At 47.2% G+C, this 22886-nt stretch overlaps 1 protein-coding gene across 1 annotated transcript in view; it reads left to right on the top strand.

The window, feature by feature from the left end:
- Positions 1 to 18320, top strand: part of rnf150b (ring finger protein 150b) — a 35633-nt gene extending 17313 nt beyond the window's left edge. Inside the window, exons 3-7 of the mRNA XM_036987075.1 lie at positions 4525 to 4679; positions 11919 to 12015; positions 12895 to 13132; positions 13751 to 16548; positions 16599 to 18320. Of these exons, the coding sequence (XP_036842970.1) occupies positions 4525 to 4679; positions 11919 to 12015; positions 12895 to 13132; positions 13751 to 13866 (606 nt within the window). The 3' untranslated portion in view covers positions 13867 to 16548; positions 16599 to 18320. The remainder of the gene's footprint in view (positions 1 to 4524; positions 4680 to 11918; positions 12016 to 12894; positions 13133 to 13750; positions 16549 to 16598) is intronic.
- Positions 18321 to 22886: the final 4566 nt, after the last annotated feature.

The raw sequence follows: 22886 nt of genomic DNA, 5'->3' as shown, positions 1-22886 counted from the left end.
CCTCTAACCCTGGTAAATAGAATGAATAGAACCTCTAACCCTGGTAAATAGAATGAATAGAACCTGTAACCCTGGTAATATGACTGGTAAATAGAATGAATAGAACCTCTAACCCTGGTAATATGACTGGTAAATAGAATGAATAGAACCTCTAACCCTGGTAAATAGAATGAATAGAACCTCTAACCCTGGTAAATAGAATGAATAGAACCTGTAACCCTGGTAATATGACTGGTAAATAGAATGAATAGAACCTCTAACCCTGGTAATATGACTGGTAAATAGAATGAATAGAACCTGTAACCCTGGTAAATAGAATGAATAGAACCTCTAACCCTGGTAATATGACTGGTAAATAGAATGAATAGAACCTCTAACCCTGGTAAATAGAATGAATAGAACCTCTAACCCTGGTAAATAGAATGAATAGAACCTCTAACCCTGGTAATATGACTGGTAAATATAATGAATAGAACCTCTAACCCTGGTAATATGACTGGTAAATAGAATGAATAGAACCTGTAACCCTGTTAAATAGAATGAATAGAACCTCTAACCCTGGTAATATGACTGGTAAATAGAATGAATAGAACCTCTAACCCTGGTAATATGACTGGTAAATAGGATGAATAGAACCTCTAACCCTGGTAATATGACTGGTAAATAGAATGAATAGAACCTCTAACCCTGGTAATATGACTGGTAAATAGAATGAATAGAACCTCTAACCCTGGTAATATGACTGGTAAATAGAATGAATAGAACCTGTAACCCTGGTAAATAGAATGAATAGAACCTCTAACCCTGGTAATATGACTGGTAAATAGAATGAATAGAACCTCTAACCCTGGTAATATGACTGGTAAATAGAATGAATAGAACCTCTAACCCTGGTAATATGACTGGTAAATAGGATGAATAGAACCTCTAACCCTGGTAATATGACTGGTAAATAGAATGAATAGAACCTCTAACCCTGGTAAATAGAATAAATAGAACCTCTAACCCTGGTAATATGACTGGTAAATAGAATGAATAGAACCTCTAACCCTGGTAATATGACTGGTAAATAGAATGAATAGAACCTGTAATCCTGGTAATATGACTGGTAAATAGAATGAATAGAACCTCTAACCCTGGTAAATAGAATGAATAGAACCTCTAACCCTGTTAAATAGAATGAATTGAACCTCTAACCCTGGTAAATAGAATGAATAGAACCTCTAACCCTGGTAATATGACTGGTAAATAGAATGAATAGAACCTCTAACCCTGGTAATATGACTGGTAAATATAATGAATAGAACCTCTAACCCTGGTAAATAGAATGAATAGAACCTCTAACCCTGGTAATATGACTGGTAAATAGAATGAATAGAACCTGTAACCCTGGTAAATAGAATGAATAGAACCTCTAACCCTGGTAATATGACTGGTAAATAGAATGAATAGAACCTCTAACCCTGGTAAATAGAATGAATAGAACCTCTAACCCTGGTAAATAGAATGAATAGAACCTCTAACCCTGGTAATATGACTGGTAAATAGAATGAATAGAACCTGTAACCCTGGTAATATGACTGGTAAATTAATGGATGCAACGGTTGCCTGGTATTGTGATGCAATAATTTCCATGGTAATGTAGAAGGTTTATTCAAATGATGTTAACTGATGTGGCTCATGCTGTGGAATGTTTTTTTGTTTTTTTTTTGTAATGTCAGTTGAGTTGAATTAACAAATGTCAGAACACATTGATGGGTACACTTCCTGTTTTTACTTCCTGCTATGCTCCTGTGGTTACACTCGCCATGGCCGCCAGTCCACCCATTATGACATCATTGACTTGAATGGGGTCGCCGTTCTGTTCATGTAAACAACAATGATGGCAGCAGTCGAGTGGAGGAGAGGAGAAATGTGTGTGTTTGCTATTTGAAAGGTTATTATGGAGACAGCGGTCATTTGGCTCCAAAAATCCTAAATTCCTTGGCCGTCACAACCCTACACACACGCGCGCGCACACACACACACACACACACGTTCAGATGCGCCAATGCACGAGCCCACGACCAGGTACACACAGTATCCTCATACACTGCTGCAACCAGGGTGCAGTTCACTAACACAAGACCACAACCTATCGCAGACATATATTTCACTGTTTTGTTTATAGCTTTTTAAGGACTAACCCCCATTTTCTGTCTCACGTCAGATAGCGACGGCCGTCTGCACTGATCTGTCTGAATACTCGCTCACGGGAACGGGATAGCTAGAAAGAAGTCCGGCTACAATATGCCGTCCTAACGTTTTGAAAATGTTACCAAGGTTACATCGTCCACTGAGCCCCCTTTCACCCTCAAAAGAGTCCGAGTTGACCCTGACCCTGACCCAAAACTATTAACCTGTAACCGTGACCCTAACCCTGACCCAAAACTATTAACCTGTAACCCTGACCCTAACCCAAAACTATTAACCTGTAACCCTGACCCTGACCCAAAACTATTAACCTGTAACCCTGACCCTAACCCTGACCCAAAACTATTAACCTGTAACCCTGACCCTGACCCAAAACTATTAACCTGTAACCCTAACCCTGACCCAAAAATATTAACCTGTAACCCTGACCCTAACCCTGACCCTGACCCAAAAATATTAACCTGTAACCCTGACCCTAACCCTGACCCTGACCCAAAACTATTAACCTGTAACCCTAACCCTGACCCTATAACCCTGACCCTGACCCAAAACTATTAACCTGTAACCCTGACCCTGACCCAAAACTATTAACCTGTAACCCTGACCCAAAACTATTAACCTGTAACCCTGACCCTAACCCTAACCCTGACCCTATAACCTTGACCCTGACCCAAAACTATTAACCTGTAACCCTCACCCAAACCCTGACCCTGACCCAAAACTACTAACCTGTAACCCTGACCCTATAACCCTGACCCAAAACTATTAACCTGTAACCCTGACCCTAACCCTGACCCAAAACTATTAACCTGTAACCCTGACCCTGACCCTAACCCTGACCCAAAACTATTAACCTGTAACCCTGACCCTAACCCTATAACCCTGACCCTATAACCCTGACCCTAACCCTGACCCAAAACTATTAACCTGTAACCCTGACCCTAACCCTGACCCAAAACTATTAACCTGTAACCCTGACCCTAACCCTGACCCTATAACCCTGACCCTAACCCTATAACCCTGACCCTATAACCCTGACCCTAACCCTAACCCAAAACTATTAACCTGTAGCTAATAGTGAAGTTTTTTTTCATGAGCAAGTCATCCCTACCGAATTCTACATCTAGCCAAGGTGTTTTGTGATAGGGTAGAATCAGTATTTATGACATTTTGACATTTGCAAATGTATCTAGCTAACTCTCTACCCAGCTAATGTCTGCTGGCTGATTTTTAACAAGTCTCAAATCAATCCGTGTGAAACAAACGACGGGGATGCGAACGACACCAGTTCACACACTCCACGCTGAATACTCCCTTTTTTTTAAATTTCACCTTTTTTTCACCAGGTGGCCAGTTGAGAACAAGTTCTCATTTACAATGGCGACCTGGCCAAGATAAAGCAAAGCGGTGTGACACAAACAACAACAACAACAACAGTTACACACGGGATAAACAAACATACAGTCAATAACACAATACAAAAAGTCTATATACAGTGTGTGCAAATTTAGTAAGACTTCTCTCTCTCGCCCCCTCCTCTCTCTCTCTCTCCCTCGTTTCCCCGTCCCTCTCTCCCTCGTTTCCCCGTCCCTCTCTCCCTCGTTTCCCCGTCCCTCTCTCCCTCGTTTCCCCGTCCCTCTCTCCCTCGTTTCCCCGTCCCTCTCTCCCTCGTTTCCCCGCCCCTCTCTCCCTCGTTTCCCCGTCCCTCTCTCTCTCGTTTCCCCGTCCCTCTCTCTCTCGTTTCCCCGTCCCTCTCTCTCTCGTTTCCCCGTCCCTCTCTCTCTCGTTTCCCCGCCCCTCTCTCCCTCGTTTCCCCGCCCCTCATTTCCCCGCCCCTCTCTCTCTCGTTTCCCCGCCCCTCTCTCGTTTCCCCGCCCCTCTCTCGTTTCCCCGCCCCTCTCTCGTTTCCCCGCCCCTCTCTCTCTCTCTCTCGTTTCCCCGCCCCTCTCTCTCTCTCTCGTTTCCCCGCCCCTCTCTCTCGCTTTCCCTCGTTTCCCCGCCCCTCTCTCTCTCGTTTCCCCGCACCCCTCTCTCTCTCGTTTCCCCGCACCCCTCTCTCTCTCCCCCCCCGCACCCCTCTCTCTCCCCCCCGCGCCCCTCTTTCTCCCCCCCCGCGCCCCTCTTTCTCCCCCCCGCCCTCTCTCTCTCTCGTTTCCCCGCCCCTCTCTCTCTCTCGTTTCCCCGCCCCTCTCTCTCTCTCGTTTCCCCGCCCCTCTCTCTCTCTCTCCCCTTGCCCCCTCTCTCGTTTCCCCGCCTCTCTCTCTCTCGTTTCCTCTCCCCTCTCTCTCTACCCCCCGCCCCTCTCTCTCGTTTCCCATCCTATCTCTCCAGAGGCGTCTGGGAGATGCAGCTAAGAAGGCCATCAGTAAGCTGCAGGTCAGGACCATCAGGAAGGGAGACGGGGAGACGGAGTCAGACTTTGATAACTGTGCTGTGTGTATTGAGGGTTACAAGCCAAACGACGTGGTCAGGATACTACCCTGCAGGTAACTAAGACCGTTAGAAACACCTAAAGGGTAACGAGGCCTTTATTCAGTGTCCAGTATGAAGGAAGTTGAGGTAGTTTTGAGATCCAATAGTTTAAAAAAAGTCATTTTTTATTTAACTAGGCAAGTCAGTTAAGAACTAATTCTTATTTACAATGACTGCCTACCCCCGGCCAAACCCAGACGACGCTGGGCCAATTGTGCATCTCCCTGTGGGACTCCTAATCACGGCCGCTTGTGATACAGCCTGGAATCGAACCAAGGTCTGTAGTGATGCGCCTAGCACTCCGATGCAGTGCCTTAGACCGCTGTAATACAGCCTGGAATCGAACCAAGGTCTGTAGTGATGCGTCTAGCACTCCGATGCAGTGCCTTAGACCGCTGTAATACAGCCTGGAATCAAACCAGGGTCTGTAGTGATGCCTCTAGCACTGAGATGTAGTGCCTTAGACCGCTGTAATACAGCCTGGAATCGAACCAAGGTCTGTAATGATGCGTCTAGCACTCCGATGCAGTGCCTTAGGCCGCTGCTCCACTCGGGAGCCCCAATTTTGTGCTAAAGCTAGTTAGCGACTTCCTTTAAACGCAGAGACAACAAAATGGTTTCCATGAATTCATCTGGGCACATAAGACTGTAAAAACGGTTCAATATGTTCTTCTTTCTCTCTTGAGCGGAAGCTCGGGGTCCAGAACATCATTTGTGGACTGCAAATTGACCCCAAGAAGCACCCCCAAAACAGATGTGTTTTCACTAAAACTTAATTATTTCGATCCAAAAGCTTACTTTTGGATACGATCACGTCCGTCCATTGTGCGTTGGAACAGATTTCCTCAATCGAAAATCCCTTGGAGCTGATTTCCTGTTGTTTTTACATTAAAATGTGTAAAATGTTTTGGGGGGAAAACTTGGCGGGAGGGCAAATAAAAACCACACGTGGGCCAAATTTGATTCGCAGGCCGCCAGTTGGTGAACCCTGTACGAAAAATACATATTGAGCAAATTGTTTTTACCCAAAGGCAAACTTCACGTCGGGAATCTGTGATGTCATCGGCCTCCCCGGAACACCTATTGAGAGGTGCCTTTTTTGTTAAGTAAATCAGGAGGTAAACGAGGTTAAAGGAGACTGGCCCTTTAATATCTCCATTTTGTTAAGTCAATCAGGAAGTAAACGAGGTTAAAGGAGACTGGCCCTTTATCTCCATTTTGTTTAGTCAATCAGGAAGTAAACGAGGTTAAAGGAGACTAGCTTGCCACTTTATTACACCTGATTATAACACATTTGTAAACCTTTTTTTATAAACACTTGCCCTGCTGCTAAACCTACCTTAGCACTCGTGTCGTAAACCACCGTTTACCGTCGTAAACGTGTTACCGACCCGTTATGAACCCTTACCGACCCGTTATGAATGCGTTACCGACCCGTTATGAACGCGTTACCGACCCGTTATGAACGCGTTACCGACCCGTTATGAACCCGTTACCGACCCGTTATGAACCCGTTACCGATCCGTTATGAACCCTTACCGACCCGTTATGAACGCGTTACCGACCCGTTATGAACGCGTTACCGACCCGTTATGAACGCGTTACCGACCCGTTATGAACCCTTACCGACCCGTTATGAACGCGTTACCGACCCGTTATGAACGCGTTACCGACCCGTTATGAACGCGTTACCGACCCGTTATGAACGCGTTACCGACCCGTTATGAACGCGTTACCGACCCGTTATGAACGCGTTACCGACCCGTTATGAACGCGTTACCGACCCGTTATGAACCCTTACCGACCCGTTATGTATGCGTTACCGACCCGTTATGAACGCGTTACCGACCCGTTATGAATGCGTTACCGACCCGTTATGAATGCGTTACCGACCCGTTATGAACGCGTTACCGACCCGTTATGAACCCTTACCGACCCGTTATGAATGCGTTACCGACCCGTTATGAACGCGTTACCGACCCGTTATGAACCCTTACCGACCCGTTATGAACGCGTTACCGACCCGTTATGAACGCGTTACCGACCCGTTATGAACGCGTTACCGACCCGTTATGGACGCGTTACCGACCCGTTATGAACGCGTTACCGACCCGTTATGAACCCTTACCGACCCGTTATGAACGCGTTACCGACCCGTTATGAACGCGTTACCGACCCGTTATGAACCCTTACCGACCCGTTATGAACCCGTTACCGACCCGTTATGAACGCGTTACCGACCCGTTATGAACGCGTTACCGACCCGTTATGAACGCGTTACCGACCCGTTATGAACGCGTTACCGACCCGTTATGAACGCGTTACAGACCCGTTATGAACGCGTTACCGACCCGTTATGAACGCGTTACCGACCCGTTATGAACGCGTTACCGACCCGTTATGAACGCGTTACCGACCCGTTATGAACGCGTTACCGACCCGTTATGAACGCGTTACCGACCCGTTATGAACGCGTTACCGACCCGTTATGAACGCGTTACCGACCCGTTATGAACCCGTTACCGACCCGTTATGAACCCGTTACCGATCCGTTATGAACCCTTACCGACCCGTTATGAACGCGTTACCGACCCGTTATGAACGCGTTACCGACCCGTTATGAACGCGTTACCGACCCGTTATGAACGCGTTACCGACCCGTTATGAACGCGTTACCGACCCGTTATGAACGCGTTACCGACCCGTTATGAACCCTTACCGACCCGTTATGAACGCGTTACCGACCCGTTATGAACGCGTTACCGACCCGTTATGAACGCGTTACCGACCCGTTATGAACGCGTTACCGACCCGTTATGAACCCTTACCGACCCGTTATGTATGCGTTACCGACCCGTTATGAACGCGTTACCGACCCGTTATGAACGCGTTACCGACCCGTTATGAACGCGTTACCGACCCGTTATGAACGCGTTACCGACCCGTTATGAACGCGTTACCGACCCGTTATGAACGCGTTACAGACCCGTTATGAACGCGTTACCGACCCGTTATGAACGCGTTACCGACCCGTTATGAACGCGTTACCGACCCGTTATGAACGCGTTACCGACCCGTTATGAACGCGTTACCGACCCGTTATGAACGCGTTACCGACCCGTTATGAACGCGTTACCGACCCGTTATGAACGCGTTACCGACCCGTTATGAACGCGTTACCGACCCGTTATGAACGCGTTACCGACCCGTTATGAACGCGTTACCGACCCGTTATGAACCCGTTACCGACCCGTTATGAACCCGTTACCGATCCGTTATGAACCCTTACCGACCCGTTATGAACGCGTTACCGACCCGTTATGAACGCGTTACCGACCCGTTATGAACGCGTTACCGACCCGTTATGAACGCGTTACCGACCCGTTATGAACGCGTTACCGACCCGTTATGAACGCGTTACCGACCCGTTATGAACCCTTACCGACCCGTTATGAACGCGTTACCGACCCGTTATGAACGCGTTACCGACCCGTTATGAACGCGTTACCGACCCGTTATGAACGCGTTACCGACCCGTTATGAACCCTTACCGACCCGTTATGTATGCGTTACCGACCCGTTATGAACGCGTTACCGACCCGTTATGAATGCGTTACCGACCCGTTATGAACGCGTTACCGACCCGTTATGAACGCGTTACCGACCCGTTATGAACCCTTACCGACCCGTTATGAATGCGTTACCGACCCGTTATGAATGCGTTACCGACCCGTTATGAATCCTTACCGACCCGTTATGAACCCGTTACCGACCCGTTATGAACGCGTTACCGACCCGTTATGAACGCGTTACCGACCCGTTATGGACGCGTTACCGACCCGTTATGAACGCGTTACCGACCCGTTATGAACGCGTTACCGACCCGTTATGAACGCGTTACCGACCCGTTATGAACGCGTTACCGACCCGTTATGAACGCGTTACCGACCCGTTATGAACGCGTTACCGACCCGTTATGAATGCGTTACCGACCTGTTATGAACGCGTTACCGACCCGTTATGAACGCGTTACCGACCCGTTATGAACGCGTTACCGACCCGTTATGAACGCGTTACCGACCCGTTATGAACCCTTACCGACCCGTTATGAACGCGTTACCGACCCGTTATGAACGCGTTACCGACCCGTTATGAACGCGTTACCGACCCGTTATGAACGCGTTACCGACCCGTTATGAACGCGTTACCGACCCGTTATGAACCCTTACCGACCCGTTATGTATGCGTTACCGACCCGTTATGAACGCGTTACCGACCCGTTATGAATGCGTTACCGACCCGTTATGAACGCGTTACCGACCCGTTATGAACGCGTTACCGACCCGTTATGAACCCTTACCGACCCGTTATGAATGCGTTACCGACCCGTTATGAATGCGTTACCGACCCGTTATGAACCCTTACCGACCCGTTATGAACCCGTTACCGACCCGTTATGAACGCATTACCGACCCGTTATGAACGCGTTACCGACCCGTTATGGACGCGTTACCGACCCGTTATGAACGCGTTACCGACCCGTTATGAACGCGTTACCGACCCGTTATGAACGCGTTACCGACCCGTTATGAACGCGTTACCGACCCGTTATGAACGCGTTACCGACCCGTTATGAATGCGTTACCGACCTGTTATGAACGCGTTACCGACCCGTTATGAACGCGTTACCGACCTGTTATGATCGCGTTACCGACCCGTTATGAATGCGTTACCGACCCGTTATGAATGCGTTACCGACCCGTTATGAATGCGTTACCGACCCGTTATGAACGCGTTACCGACCCGTTATGAACCCTTACCGACCCGTTATGAATGCGTTACCGACCCGTTATGAACGCGTTACCGACCCGTTATGAACCCTTACCGACCCGTTATGAACCCGTTACCGACCCGTTATGAACGCGTTACCGACCCGTTATGAACGCGTTACCGACCCGTTATGAACGCGTTACCGACCCTTTATGAACGCGTTACCGACCCGTTATGAACGCGTTACCGACCCGTTATGAACGCGTTACCGACCCGTTATGAACGCGTTACCGACCCGTTATGAACGCGTTACAGACCCGTTATGAACGCGTTACCGACCCGTTATGAACGCGTTACCGACCCGTTATGAACGCGTTACCGACCCGTTATGAACGCGTTACCGACCCGTTATGAACGCGTTACCGACCCGTTATGAACGCGTTACCGACCCGTTATGAACGCGTTACCGACCCGTTATGAACGCGTTACCGACCCGTTATGAACCCGTTACCGACCCGTTATGAACCCGTTACCGATCCGTTATGAACCCTTACCGACCCGTTATGAACGCGTTACCGACCCGTTATGAACGCGTTACCGACCCGTTATGAACGCGTTACCGACCCGTTATGAACGCGTTACCGACCCGTTATGAACCCTTACCGACCCGTTATGAACGCGTTACCGACCCGTTATGAACGCGTTACCGACCCGTTATGAACGCGTTACCGACCCGTTATGAACCCTTACCGACCCGTTATGTATGCGTTACCGACCCGTTATGAACGCGTTACCGACCCGTTATGAATGCGTTACCGACCCGTTATGAACGCGTTACCGACCCGTTATGAACCCTTACCGACCCGTTATGAATGCGTTACCGACCCGTTATGAATGCGTTACCAACCCGTTATGAACCCTTACCGACCCGTTATGAACCCGTTACCGACCCGTTATGAACGCATTACCGACCCGTTATGAACGCGTTACCGACCCGTTATGGACGCGTTACCGACCCGTTATGAACGCGTTACCGACCCGTTATGAACGCGTTACCGACCCGTTATGAACGCGTTACCGACCCGTTATGAACGCGTTACCGACCCGTTATGAACGCGTTACCGACCCGTTATGAATGCGTTACCGACCTGTTATGAACGCGTTACCGACCCGTTATGAACGCGTTACCGACCCGTTATGAACGCGTTACCGACCCGTTATGAACGCGTTACCGACCCGTTATGAACCCTTACCGACCCGTTATGAACGCGTTACCGACCCGTTATGAACGCGTTACCGACCCGTTATGAACGCGTTACCGACCCGTTATGAACGCGTTACCGACCCGTTATGAACGCGTTACCGACCCGTTATGAACCCTTACCGACCCGTTATGTATGCGTTACCGACCCGTTATGAACGCGTTACCGACCCGTTATGAATGCGTTACCGACCCGTTATGAACGCGTTACCGACCCGTTATGAACGCGTTACCGACCCGTTATGAACCCTTACCGACCCGTTATGAATGCGTTACCGACCCGTTATGAACCCTTACCGACCCGTTATGAACCCGTTACCGACCCGTTATGAACGCATTACCGACCCGTTATGAACGCGTTACCGACCCGTTATGGACGCGTTACCGACCCGTTATGAACGCGTTACCGACCCGTTATGAACGCGTTACCGACCCGTTATGAACGCGTTACCGACCCGTTATGAACGCGTTACCGACCCGTTATGAACGCGTTACCGACCCGTTATGAATGCGTTACCGACCTGTTATGAACGCGTTACCGACCCGTTATGAACGCGTTACCGACCTGTTATGAACGCGTTACCGACCCGTTATGAATGCGTTACCGACCCGTTATGAACGCGTTACCGACCCGTTATGAACGCGTTACCGACCCGTTATGAACCCTTACCGACCCGTTATGAATGCGTTACCGACCCGTTATGAACGCGTTACCGACCCGTTATGAACCCTTACCGACCCGTTATGAACCCGTTACCGACCCGTTATGAACGCGTTACCGACCCGTTATGAACGCGTTACCGACCCGTTATGAACGCGTTACCGACCCGTTATGAACGCGTTACCGACCCGTTATGAACGCGTTACCGACCCGTTATGAACGCGTTACAGACCCGTTATGAACGCGTTACCGACCCGTTATGAACGCGTTACCGACCCGTTATGAACGCGTTACCGACCCGTTATGAATGCGTTACCGACCCGTTATGAACGCGTTACCGACCCGTTATGAACGCGTTACCGACCCGTTATGAACGCGTTACCGACCCGTTATGAACGCGTTACCGACCCGTTATGAACCCGTTACCGACCCGTTATGAACTGTTTTATAAAAGCCATGGTTGTGTTTCTCCTCTCAGACATCTGTTCTATATGTTATAGACCTGTTATAACCTGTCATAGACCTTTTTATAAACATGTTATAACCTCTATCTCCTCTCAGACATCTGTTCCATAAGAACTGTGTGGACCCCTGGCTGCTGGATCACAGGACCTGTCCCATGTGTAAGATAGACATCCTCAAAGCCCTGGGCATCGCTGTGAGTCATTTCAGAATCAAAGTCACTCATTCAAATGAATCAAATGCTGCTTTTTTTTCTTCTGTTGGTCACCATCAGATTTGAATTGACTCAAATGAATCTAAACTTGACTCCCTCGCTGGACTCAAATGAATCTAAACTTGACTCCCTCGCTGGACTCAAATGAATCAAAACTTGACTCCCTCGCTGGACTCAAATGAATCTAAACTTGACTCCCTCGCTGGACTCAAATGAATCTAAACTTGACTCCCTCGCTGGACTCAAATGAATCTAAACTTGACTCCCTCGCTGGACTCAAATGAATCTAAACTTGACTCCCTCGCTGGACTCAAATGAATCTAAACTTGACTCCCTCGCTGGACTCAAATGAATCTAAACTTGACTCCCTCGCTGGACTCAAATGAATCTAAACTTGACTCCCTCGCTGGACTCAAATGAATCTAAACTTGACTCCCTCGCTGGACTCAAATGAATCTAAACTTGACTCCCTCGCTGGACTCAAATGAATCTAAACTTGACTCCCTCGCTGGACTCAAATGAATCTAAACTTGACTCCCTCGCTGGACTCAAATGAATCTAAACTTGACTCCCTCGCTGGACTCAAATGAATCTAAACTTGACTCCCTCTCACCAACACCATTGAATATGTTTGAACTGAACCCACATATACTGAACTGTTTCTCTCTCTGCTCTTTCACTGCTCTCTCCTCCTCTTCCTCTCCTCACTATCTCGCTCATCCCCTCCCCGTCACGCTCATCCCCTCCCTGTCTCTCATCCCCTCCCTGTCTCTCATCCCCTCCCCGTCTCTCATCCCCTCCCCGTCTCCCTCTCATCCCCCCTCGTCTCTCTCTTTCTCTCCCTCTCTCTCTCCTCTCCAGTTAAATGCAGACTGTCTGGATGACCTGCCCTTGGACTATGAGATGGTGGGTGGGGTGGGGGTGGAGGGTCTGGTCCTGGAGGCTGTGGTGTCGGCGGGATCCAGTGACGGGACCCTCAGTGAGGGAGGGTCGGTGGTTCTAGACCCGGGGATACGGAGGGTGGGGCTACCCCAAGATTACCACGACCCAGACCCTCTGAGGGACAGTCCCATTACTGTTACTACTGATACCCACACAGGTGAGACTATTGATACCCCCACACACAGGTGAGACTACTGATACCCACACACACAGGTGAGAGAAAGGGTGCTCATAGTGCCACCTGGTGGCTACTTTATGAATTGCACCCTCTCCCTCGCACCCCCCCTCTCCCTCGCACCCCCCTTCTCCCTCGCACGCCCCCTCTCCCTCGCACGCCCCCTCTCCCTCGCACTCTCCCTCGCACCCCCCCTCTCCCTCGCACCCCCCCTCTCCCTCGCACCCCCCCCTCTCCCTCGCACCCCCCCCCTCTCCCTCGCATCAACCCCTCTCCCTCGCACCCCCCCCTCTCCCTCGCATCCCCCCCTCTCCCTCGCATCCCCCCTCTCCCTCGCACCCCCCCTCTCCCTCGCATCCCCCCCTCTCCCTCGCATCCCCCCCTCTCCCTCGCATCCCCCCTCTCCCTCGCACCCCCCCTCTCCCTCGCACCCCCTCTCCCTCGCACCCCCCCTCTCCCTCACATCCCCCCCTCTCGTCTCTCATCCTCCTCTCCCTCGCCACCCCCCCTCGCCCTCACATCCCCCCCCTCTCCCCCTCTCCCTCGCATCCCCCCCTCTCCCTCGCATCCCCCCCTCTCGTCTCTCACCCTTCTCTCTAGGTGAACTCCTGCCCGTGACGAGCAGTGCGTCCCTGGTGTTCGCTGTAGAAACAGGGCTGTCGGACGAAGACCTTTCACTGGAACAACCAGCCCCTGCTGGGGACAACAAGTCCTGAGACCCGGGCCACACCAGGACCAGAACAAGGTCTTACCGGGGTGAGTCTGGGTTACCTTGGTTCTGTATTGTCTTGACTATACTTGGGACAAATCTAACTTGGGACAGAGGACAGAGACATACCTGTAGGTTGGATAAACCTGCCTGGAATGGGCCTACCTGGAATGGGCCTACCTGGATAAACCTGCCTGGAATGGGCCTACCTGGAATGGGCCTACCTGGAATGGGCCTACCTGGAATGGGCCTACCTGGAAGGGGCCTACCTGGAAGGGGCCTACCTGGAATGGGCCTACCTGGATAAACCTACCTGGAATGGGCCTACCTGGATAAACCTACCTGGAATGGGACTACCTGGATAAGCCTAACTGGATAAACCTACCTGGAATGGGCCTACCTGGATAAACCTACCTGGAATGGGCCTACCTGGATAAACCTACCTGGAATGGGCATACCTGGAATGGGCCTACCTGGATAAACCTACCTGGAATGGGCATACCTGGAATGGGCCTACCTGAATAAACCTACCTGGAATGGGCCTACCTGGAATGGGCCTACCTGGATAAACCTACCTGGAATGGGCCTACCTGGATAAACCTACCTGGATAAACCTACCTGGAATGGGCCTACCTGGATAAACCTACCTGGAATGGGCCTACCTGGATAAACCTACCTGGAATGGGCCTACCTGGATAAACCTACCTGGAATGGGCCTACCTGGATAAACCTACCTGGATAAACCTACCTGGATAAATCTACCTGGATAAACCTACCTGTGAGTGATTCCAGATGAAACCAGGACAAAAAAAGAACCACATTTGATTTTCTGGAAATTGTATCCATAGACTGGTCCTTTTTGGAGGAAGGATTATTGACATATTTTACATTTTGTATCTAAAGCATAATAAAAAAATAAAGTATTAATCAAATTTGGCATATTTCTGACATGTTGACCTTACCCAGTCCTCCTGGGAGACTCCATAGTGTTCAATCTGTAGGTGCTCCAAAGCAACAGTTGGTGTGTTTTGTAATATGAGTCGTACCTACCCTGATAAACCCCACATGGGATGGGACACCATGTATAGTGTACGCTAGAGATTCAACTCTGTGTCCTTGCCTACGTAGAGAATAGACTCACCTGGTTATGGAGCGATCTGACTGTTTAGTTCCTGTTACCTGGTGGGGTATTCTATGTGTCAATGGAGGTACCTGTCACCTGGAGCCCTGGAAATGTTTCACAATAAGAGTTCAGATCTCACACACACACACTGAGCAGTATGGAATCAACAGAACCTTTTTGTGAATCTATAAACCACATTTCTAAAACTACTATTTTGAAACAGAACTTCAAGAACTGGAGCCTATATGACGGGGACATTTTATTTTGAAAAAGCCTCAAAGAACTCTGGGAGATGTAGTCAGTGAAACTGTCTTCCCTTTACTATACTTATGTTTTTCTGTCTGGGCTGACACTGCCTCTACTAATGTAACCATGGATAAGGTCACACCACTACATAGTGCAGTATTGTTGTAGTAAATGCTATTTTGAAGTAGAACGTCAGTATTCTCTCCTTCTGTCTACCTATGTATATTCTATGGTCATATATCTGGAAGAAGTATGTTCATTGAGCCTCCGTCTGTCCGCCCGTCCGTCTATACCTGTACGATGATCTCACAGTAAAGCGTTGTTGTATTTCCTGTTTTTTTTTTTTTTTTTTTTTACTACCTTTTTCTGACTTAACTGGCCAATCAGAGTTGGTTGTGTTATTTATGGTGTTGCCCAATAACTCCCATTTTTTGTCAATCAGATGTTACAGCAATGCTCTGGAATGTTCTAGAATCCTCCTCAGAACCTCCTCTGGAACGTTCTAGAGTCCTCCTCAGAACTTCCTCTGGAACGTTCTAGAATCCTTCTCAGAACCTCTTCTAGAACGTTCTAGAATCCTTCTCAGAACCTCCTCTGGAACGTTCTAGAATCCTTCTCAGAATCTCTTCTGGAACGTTCTAGAATCCTTCTCAGAACCTCTTCTGGAACGTTATTTGTTGGGTGTTTTGGGTGGGAGGGACTGGCTACAAAATAACATGTCTGTGTAATCTCAATGGATGTAATCTCAATGGCACCCTATTCCCTATACAGTAACACTACTTTTGACCAGAGCCGTGTGCTCACTGAGTGTGTGATGGGAAAGAGAAATCTTGTATTATTAGTATATTAGTATAGTATTATAACAACTATTTTGATAAAAACATAAATGTTTTATTTTTGTACCGACACAGAGAGAGAGTCACCGTATTACTGACCTGAAACGAACAGCTCGACGATGACAAACGATCTTTGTGTGTGTGTGTAGATAAATAGCCAAGCGTGAGTTGAACTAGGCACCTGTTCACTCCCCTCAGGGTTCTGAAAGTATTGGTCTAAACTGGTTGGAAGTAGTTTCCAATGAGAGGAGGGAAAAAGATCTGATAGGCTCCAGTGTTTGGCAACAGCAGGAAGTAGATTTTCTATATTTATTATGCCTCAAGTGAACCGAGTCACCGGGACCCTCCCGCTGCCCTACAGAGGCTGTGTGTATAATGACAACGGGTTCTGTTAAGAGCACACATACAGCTTTAGGGTGTGTGTGTGGGGGTGAAAACACAAATAAATGACAGAGATCCTCCCCTGAGGAACAACCATATTGAGGTTATGTACAGAGAGATCCCCCACCTCCCCTGAGGAACAACCATATTGAGGTTATGTACAGAGAGAGATCCCTCCCCAGTGGCCCATTCGGATGCTGTGTCGTCACACACTAGGGGCTGGGCGATTTTTATATCAAGCTCATTTCAATTGTATGTTTTTTTTTTTTGTGTGTGATATTCCAAATGCCTGTATTGACAGAAACAATATTCTGTGTTTTTTTGGGGGGGGGTTGTTTTTTTTGCCTGAGAGGTTTGTCATCTTGTCTCGTCGTCTTCGTTCCTTCTGCTGTGTGCATCTTCGCTCCTTCTGCTGTGTGCATCTTCGCTCCTTCTGCTGTGTGCATCTTCGCTCCTTCTGCTGTGTGCATCTTCGCTCCTTCTGCTGTGTGCATCTTCGCTCCTTCTGCTGTGTGCATCTTCGCTCCTTCTGCTGTGTGCATCTTCGCTCCTTCTGCTGTGTGCATCTTCGCTCCTTCTGCTGTGTGCATCTTCGCTCCTTCTGCTGTGTGCATCTTCGCTCCTTCTGCTGTGTGTATCTTCGCTCCTTCTGCTGTGTGCATCTTCGCTCCTTCTGCTGTGTGCATCTTCGTTCCTTCTGCTGTGTGCATCTTCGCTCCTTCTGCTGTGTGCATCTTCGCTCCTTCTGCTGTGTGCATCTTCGCTCCTTCTGCTGTGTGCATCTTCGCTCCTTCTGCTGTGTGCATCTTCGTTCCTTCTGCTGTGTGCATCTTCACTCCTTCTGCTGTGTGCATCTTCGTTCCTTCTGCTGTGTGCATCTTCGCTCCTTCTGCTGTGTGCATCTTCGCTCCTTCTGCTGTGTGCATCTTCACTCCTTCTGCTGTGTGCATCTTCGCTCCTTCTGCTGTGTGCATCTTCGTTCCTTCTGCTGTGTGCATCTTCGCTCCTTCTGCTGTGTGCATCTTCGCTCCTTCTGCTGTGTGCATCTTCACTCCTTCTGCTGTGTGCATCTTCGCTCCTTCTGCTGTGTGCATCTTCGCTCCTTCTGCTGTGTGCATCTTCACTCCTTCTGCTGTGTGCATCTTCGTTCCTTCTGCTGTGTGCATCTTCGTTCTTTCTGCTGTGTGCATCTTCGCTCCTTCTGCTGTGTGCATCTTCGTTCTTTCTGCTGTGTGCATCTTCGCTCCTTCTGCTGTGTGCATCTTCGCTCCTTCTGCTGTGTGCATCTTCGCTCCTTCTGCTGTGTGCATCTTCGCTCCTTCTGCTGTGTGCATCTCCGCTCCTTCTGCTGTGTGCATCTTCGCTCCTTCTGCTGTGTGCATCTTCGCTCCTTCTGCTGTGTGCATCTTCGCTCCTGGTAGCCAGGTACTATTCTACTTGCTGTTGGTCTTTTTAATGTTTTTATTTATTTTTTAAATGTTTAAAATGTGCAATAAGCATAAAGCTCTATTCTATAAGGAATTGTCAACTCGTTCTCTCTACTTTTTAAAGCATAAAGCACTATTCTATAAGGAGTTGTCAACTCGTTCTCACTCTGAGAAACAAGGCCACCTGATTTCCAACATGACCGTCCTGTTCAAACAGTCCAGTTTCGTAACAATTCAGTTTTACCTTGTGAACTAGCAACTTGTTTTTTTTTTTTTAAAAGCTGGATAAACGTTACATTTCTAGGCTTGTGTTTGAGAGATTTTGTTGACGAACACCTGTTTATTTAATATTCTATCACGCCTGCTTCCAGAAGTTGGTCGTTATTCGTTGAATGTGTGTTTTATGCATGGTACTGGTCACGTTTCTAATAAAAAGGACATTTTCATAGACTTACAAGATCATTGATTATTGCAACAACAAAACAAAACAAAAACAGGTTTAAACTATTTTGATAAAACGGTACAGTTATTAGTGGGCTTTATGGTTGTGGAAGGGCATATATTTAACCTAGGTATCATTTCACAAGCCCAGAACTTATTAGACTATTGCTGACTGTTTTTTTGTATTTTACCTTTTAAAATGACAGTGTATTTAAAGAAAACATTTTTTTTTTTAAATGTTTAGGTATGATTTTTAGGCTGTATTACCACAGCCAGGTCACCCGGGTCAGAAGATATTATTCGACGTCCGTCCATGTCTGAGGATGTCGGTTGAAACAATGTGGGAACCGGCCACTAGGGGCAACAGTGAGCGCTGTTACCTTCAGGTAGGTAACGGCAGCCTCTGATTCCAAAGGTTGCATCTTTTGAATCCAGCAATAATGTTTGTTTCAAAAATAAATGTTTTGAGTCTATCCCAAACCTTGGCCCTAACCTTAAAGATAAACGTTTAGCCACTAACTCTGATTGGTTAAGGTTAGGCACTAACTCTGAATGGTTAAAGCACTAACTCTGATTGGTTATAGGTTAGGCACTAACTCTGATTGGTTAAAGGTTAGGCACTAACTCTGAATGGTTAAAGCACTAACTCTGATTGGTTAAGGTTAGGCACTAACTCTGATTGGTTAAAGGTTAGGCACTAACTCTGATTGGTTAAAGGTTAGGCACTAACTCTGATTGGTTAAAGGTTTGGCACTAACTCTGGTTAAAGGTTAGGCACTAACTCTGAATGGTTAAAGCACTAACTCTGATTGGTTAAGGTTAGGCACTAACTCTGATTGGTTAAAGGTTAGGCACTAACACTGAATGGTTAAAGCACTAACTCTGATTGGTTAAAGGTTAGGCACTAACTCTGATTGGTTAAAGGTTAGGCACTAACTCTGATTGGTTAAAGGTTTGGCACTAACTCTGGTTAAAGGTTAGGCACTAACTCTGAATGGTTAAAGCACTAACTCTGATTGGTTAAGGTTAGGCACTAACTCTGATTGGTTAAAGGTTAGGCACTAACTCTGAATGGTTAAAGCACTAACTGATTGGTTAAGGTTAGGCACTAACTCTGATTGGTTAAAGGTTAGGCACTAACTCTGATTGGTTAAAGGTTAGGCACTAACTCTGATTGGTTATCTTAAACACTTTTTTTTATGTTTGGAACAACTTCAAAATTGTGACATTTTGAAAAACATGGATCAACGTCCAATTGCGACGTGAGACTGAGAGAGTTTGTAAATCAGCCCCGCCCATGTCACAGGCCAGGGGCCAATCACACGCTGAGACACATCTCCTGAGATCAGAAGGGCTCTGGCTTTGACAGGACAGGTAATGAAGCTTGCCTGTGCCTGGCGATCATCGACGAGACGAGAGAGACAGCCAATTATGTGTCTCCGTGCAAACACAACCACTCCCCCCTGTCAAGTTGACAGGTGAGAGAGAGATCATAGACATGTCTTTCTAAAAAGCTGGGCTCAGCTTCGTAAGCTCCTATGTTCTCCGCCCCCTGCTATTCAAATGACTTCACTCCCAAAGGATTTGACTATGAGATCAGAGAATAGACCCGGGCACCTGTCAGGCAGAGCGTCAACAACAATCCTCACTACTGCGTGGATTTGGAATCGTACACCAGGGCCAGTAGTCATAAAGTCTCTCAGGGTAGGAGTGCTGACCTAGGATCAGTTTAGGCTTTAGCCAACCTAGCCACTAACTGAATACAGGCCCAGGACATGTTGGCTGAAGCTTAACCTGATCATAGATCAGCACTCCTACTCTGAGAGGATTGATACATGTTAACCTGATCCTAGACATTTTATGTTTGACCTTTTATTTAACTTGTCAAATCAGTTAATAACAAATTCTTATTTACAAACCCGGACGACACTGGGCCAATTGTGTGCCCAGCGTCTATGGGACTTCCAACCACGGACGGTTGTGATTCCGCCTGGATTCGAATCAGGGTCTGTAGTGAAACCTCTAGCACTGAGATGCAGTGACTTAGACCGTTGTGCCACCCGGGAGCCCTGAGGGGGGACCTGATGAGAGAGATTATAGGAGCCCCGAGGGGGGACCTGATGAGAGATTATAGGAGCCCTGATGAGAGAGTTTATAGGAGCCCCGATGGGGGACCTGATGAGAGAGATTATAGGAGCCCCGAGGGGGGACCTGATGAGAGAGATTATAGGAGCCCCGAGGGGGGACCTGATGAGAGAGATTATAGGAGCCCCGAGGGGGTGACCTGATGAGAGAGATTATAGGAGCCCCGAGGGGGGACCTGATGAGAGAGATTATAGGAGCCCCGAGGGAGTGACCTGATGAGAGAGATTATAGGAGCCCCGAGGGGGTGACCTGATGAGAGAGATTATAGGAGCCCCGAGGGAGTGACCTGATGAGAGATTATAGGAGCCCCGAGGGGGGATTATAGTTCCCTCTTTCCTCAACTACTCCCGTTAGGATTCTGGGTTGGAAGTCATTTTCAATGAGAGGAGTGGGTACGTTTCCACCACGTATCTCTTGCCCCGAATCCATTACTTTCAAATCGATGAGGGAGAGGGAACAAGTGCACACTTCCAAGGGGGGGGATAGAAGTTTAGAGAATTGGGTATCCAGCCCTAGAGTCGTCCACATAAAGGGAAGTGGATCGTCAAGTCTCTCTGCAATCCGACCGGCTGAGAGTTAGTTACGACCCCCTCCTCTTCCGTGGTGTTTGTAACCATGGTAACGGCACGGTTGGTGTTTTGGGTGCATCCAGAACATACAGAACTAGTAGTATGGGTGTTCACACACACACAGGGTAAGTGTATGTAAAATACACAACAGCAACAGATTATCATGAATAAACCCTTAGGGAGACATTACAGATTATCATGAATAAACCCTTAGGGAGACATTACAGATTATCATGAATAAACCCTTAAGAGAGATTTTTGATTGTCTGTACAAATGTTGCACGTGTTCCAATAAATTGTATGGCATGTTTTCTTTTTCACGTCTCTCTTTTAATGAATAAAACACTTAGAGGCATTACAGATTATCATGAATAAAACACTTAGAGAGACATTACAGATTAACATGAATAAACCCTTAGGGAGACATTACAGATTATCATGAATAAACCCTTAGGGAGACATTACAGATTATCATGAATAAACCCTTAGGGAGACATTACAGATTATCATGAATAAACCCTTAAGAGAGACATTACAGATTATCATGAATAAACCCTTAGGGAGACATTACAGATTATCATGAATAAACCCTTAGGGAGACATTACAGATTATCATGAATAAACCCTTAGGGAGACATTACAGATTATCATGAATAAACCCTTAAGAGAGACATTACAGATTATCATGAATAAACCCTTAGGGAGACATTACAGATTATCATGAATAAACCCTTAGGGAGACATTACAGATTATCATGAATAAACCCTTAGGGAGACATTACAGATTATCATGAATAAACCCTTAGGGAGACATTACAGATTATCATGAATAAACCCTTAAGAGAGACATTACAGATTATCATGAATAAACCCTTAAAATAGATTTTTGATTGTCTGTACAAATGTTGCACGTGTTCCAATAAATTGTATGGCATGTTTTCTTTTTCACGTCTCTCTTTTAATGAATAAAACACTTAGAGGCATTACAGATTAACATGAATAAACCCTTAGGGAGACATTACAGATTATCATGAATAAAACCCTTAGTGAGACATTACAGATTAACATGAATAAACCCTTAGGGAGACATTACAGATTATCATGAATAACCCTTAGTGAGACATTACAGATTATCATGAATAAAACCCTTAGTGAGACATTACAGATTATCACAAATAAACCCTTAGAGACATTACAGATTATCATGAATAAACCCTTAGAGAGACATTACAGATTAACATGAATAAACCCTTAGAGAGACATTACAGATTATCATGAATAAACCCTTAGGGAGACATTACAGATTAACATGAATAAACCCTTAAGAGAGACATTACAGATTATCATGAATAAACCCTTGAGAGACATTACATGACAGAATAACATGGAAGGACAGTACAAACTATATGAGCCTGGTGTCTATTTACAACACACTGGTTTCCAAAACAGATTCAGTCCACATTCAGGACTATGTTTATCAGACACTAGTCCACATTCAGGACTATGTTTATCAGAAACTAGTCCACATTCAGGACTATGTTTATCAGAAACTAGTCCACATTCAGGACTATGTTTATCAGAAACTAGTCCACAGTCCAGGACTATGTTTATCAGAAATTAGTCCACATTCAGGACTATGTTTATCAGAAACTAGTCCACATTCCAGGACTATGTTTATCAGAAACTAGTCCACAGTCCAGGACTATGTTTATCAGAAACTAGTCCACATTCAGGACTATGTTTATCAGAAACTAGTCCACATCCAGGACTATGTTTATCAGAAACTAGTCCACATTCCAGGACTATGTTTATCAGAAACTAGTCCACAGTCCAGGACTATGTTTATCAGAAACTAGTCC

This window comes from Oncorhynchus mykiss, chromosome 9 (genome assembly GCF_013265735.2).
Source record: "Oncorhynchus mykiss isolate Arlee chromosome 9, USDA_OmykA_1.1, whole genome shotgun sequence".
NCBI classification, from domain to species: Eukaryota; Metazoa; Chordata; class Actinopteri; order Salmoniformes; family Salmonidae; genus Oncorhynchus; species Oncorhynchus mykiss.
The sequence above is the reverse complement of the archived record's forward strand: the minus strand, read 5'-3'. Positions and strand labels throughout refer to the sequence as shown.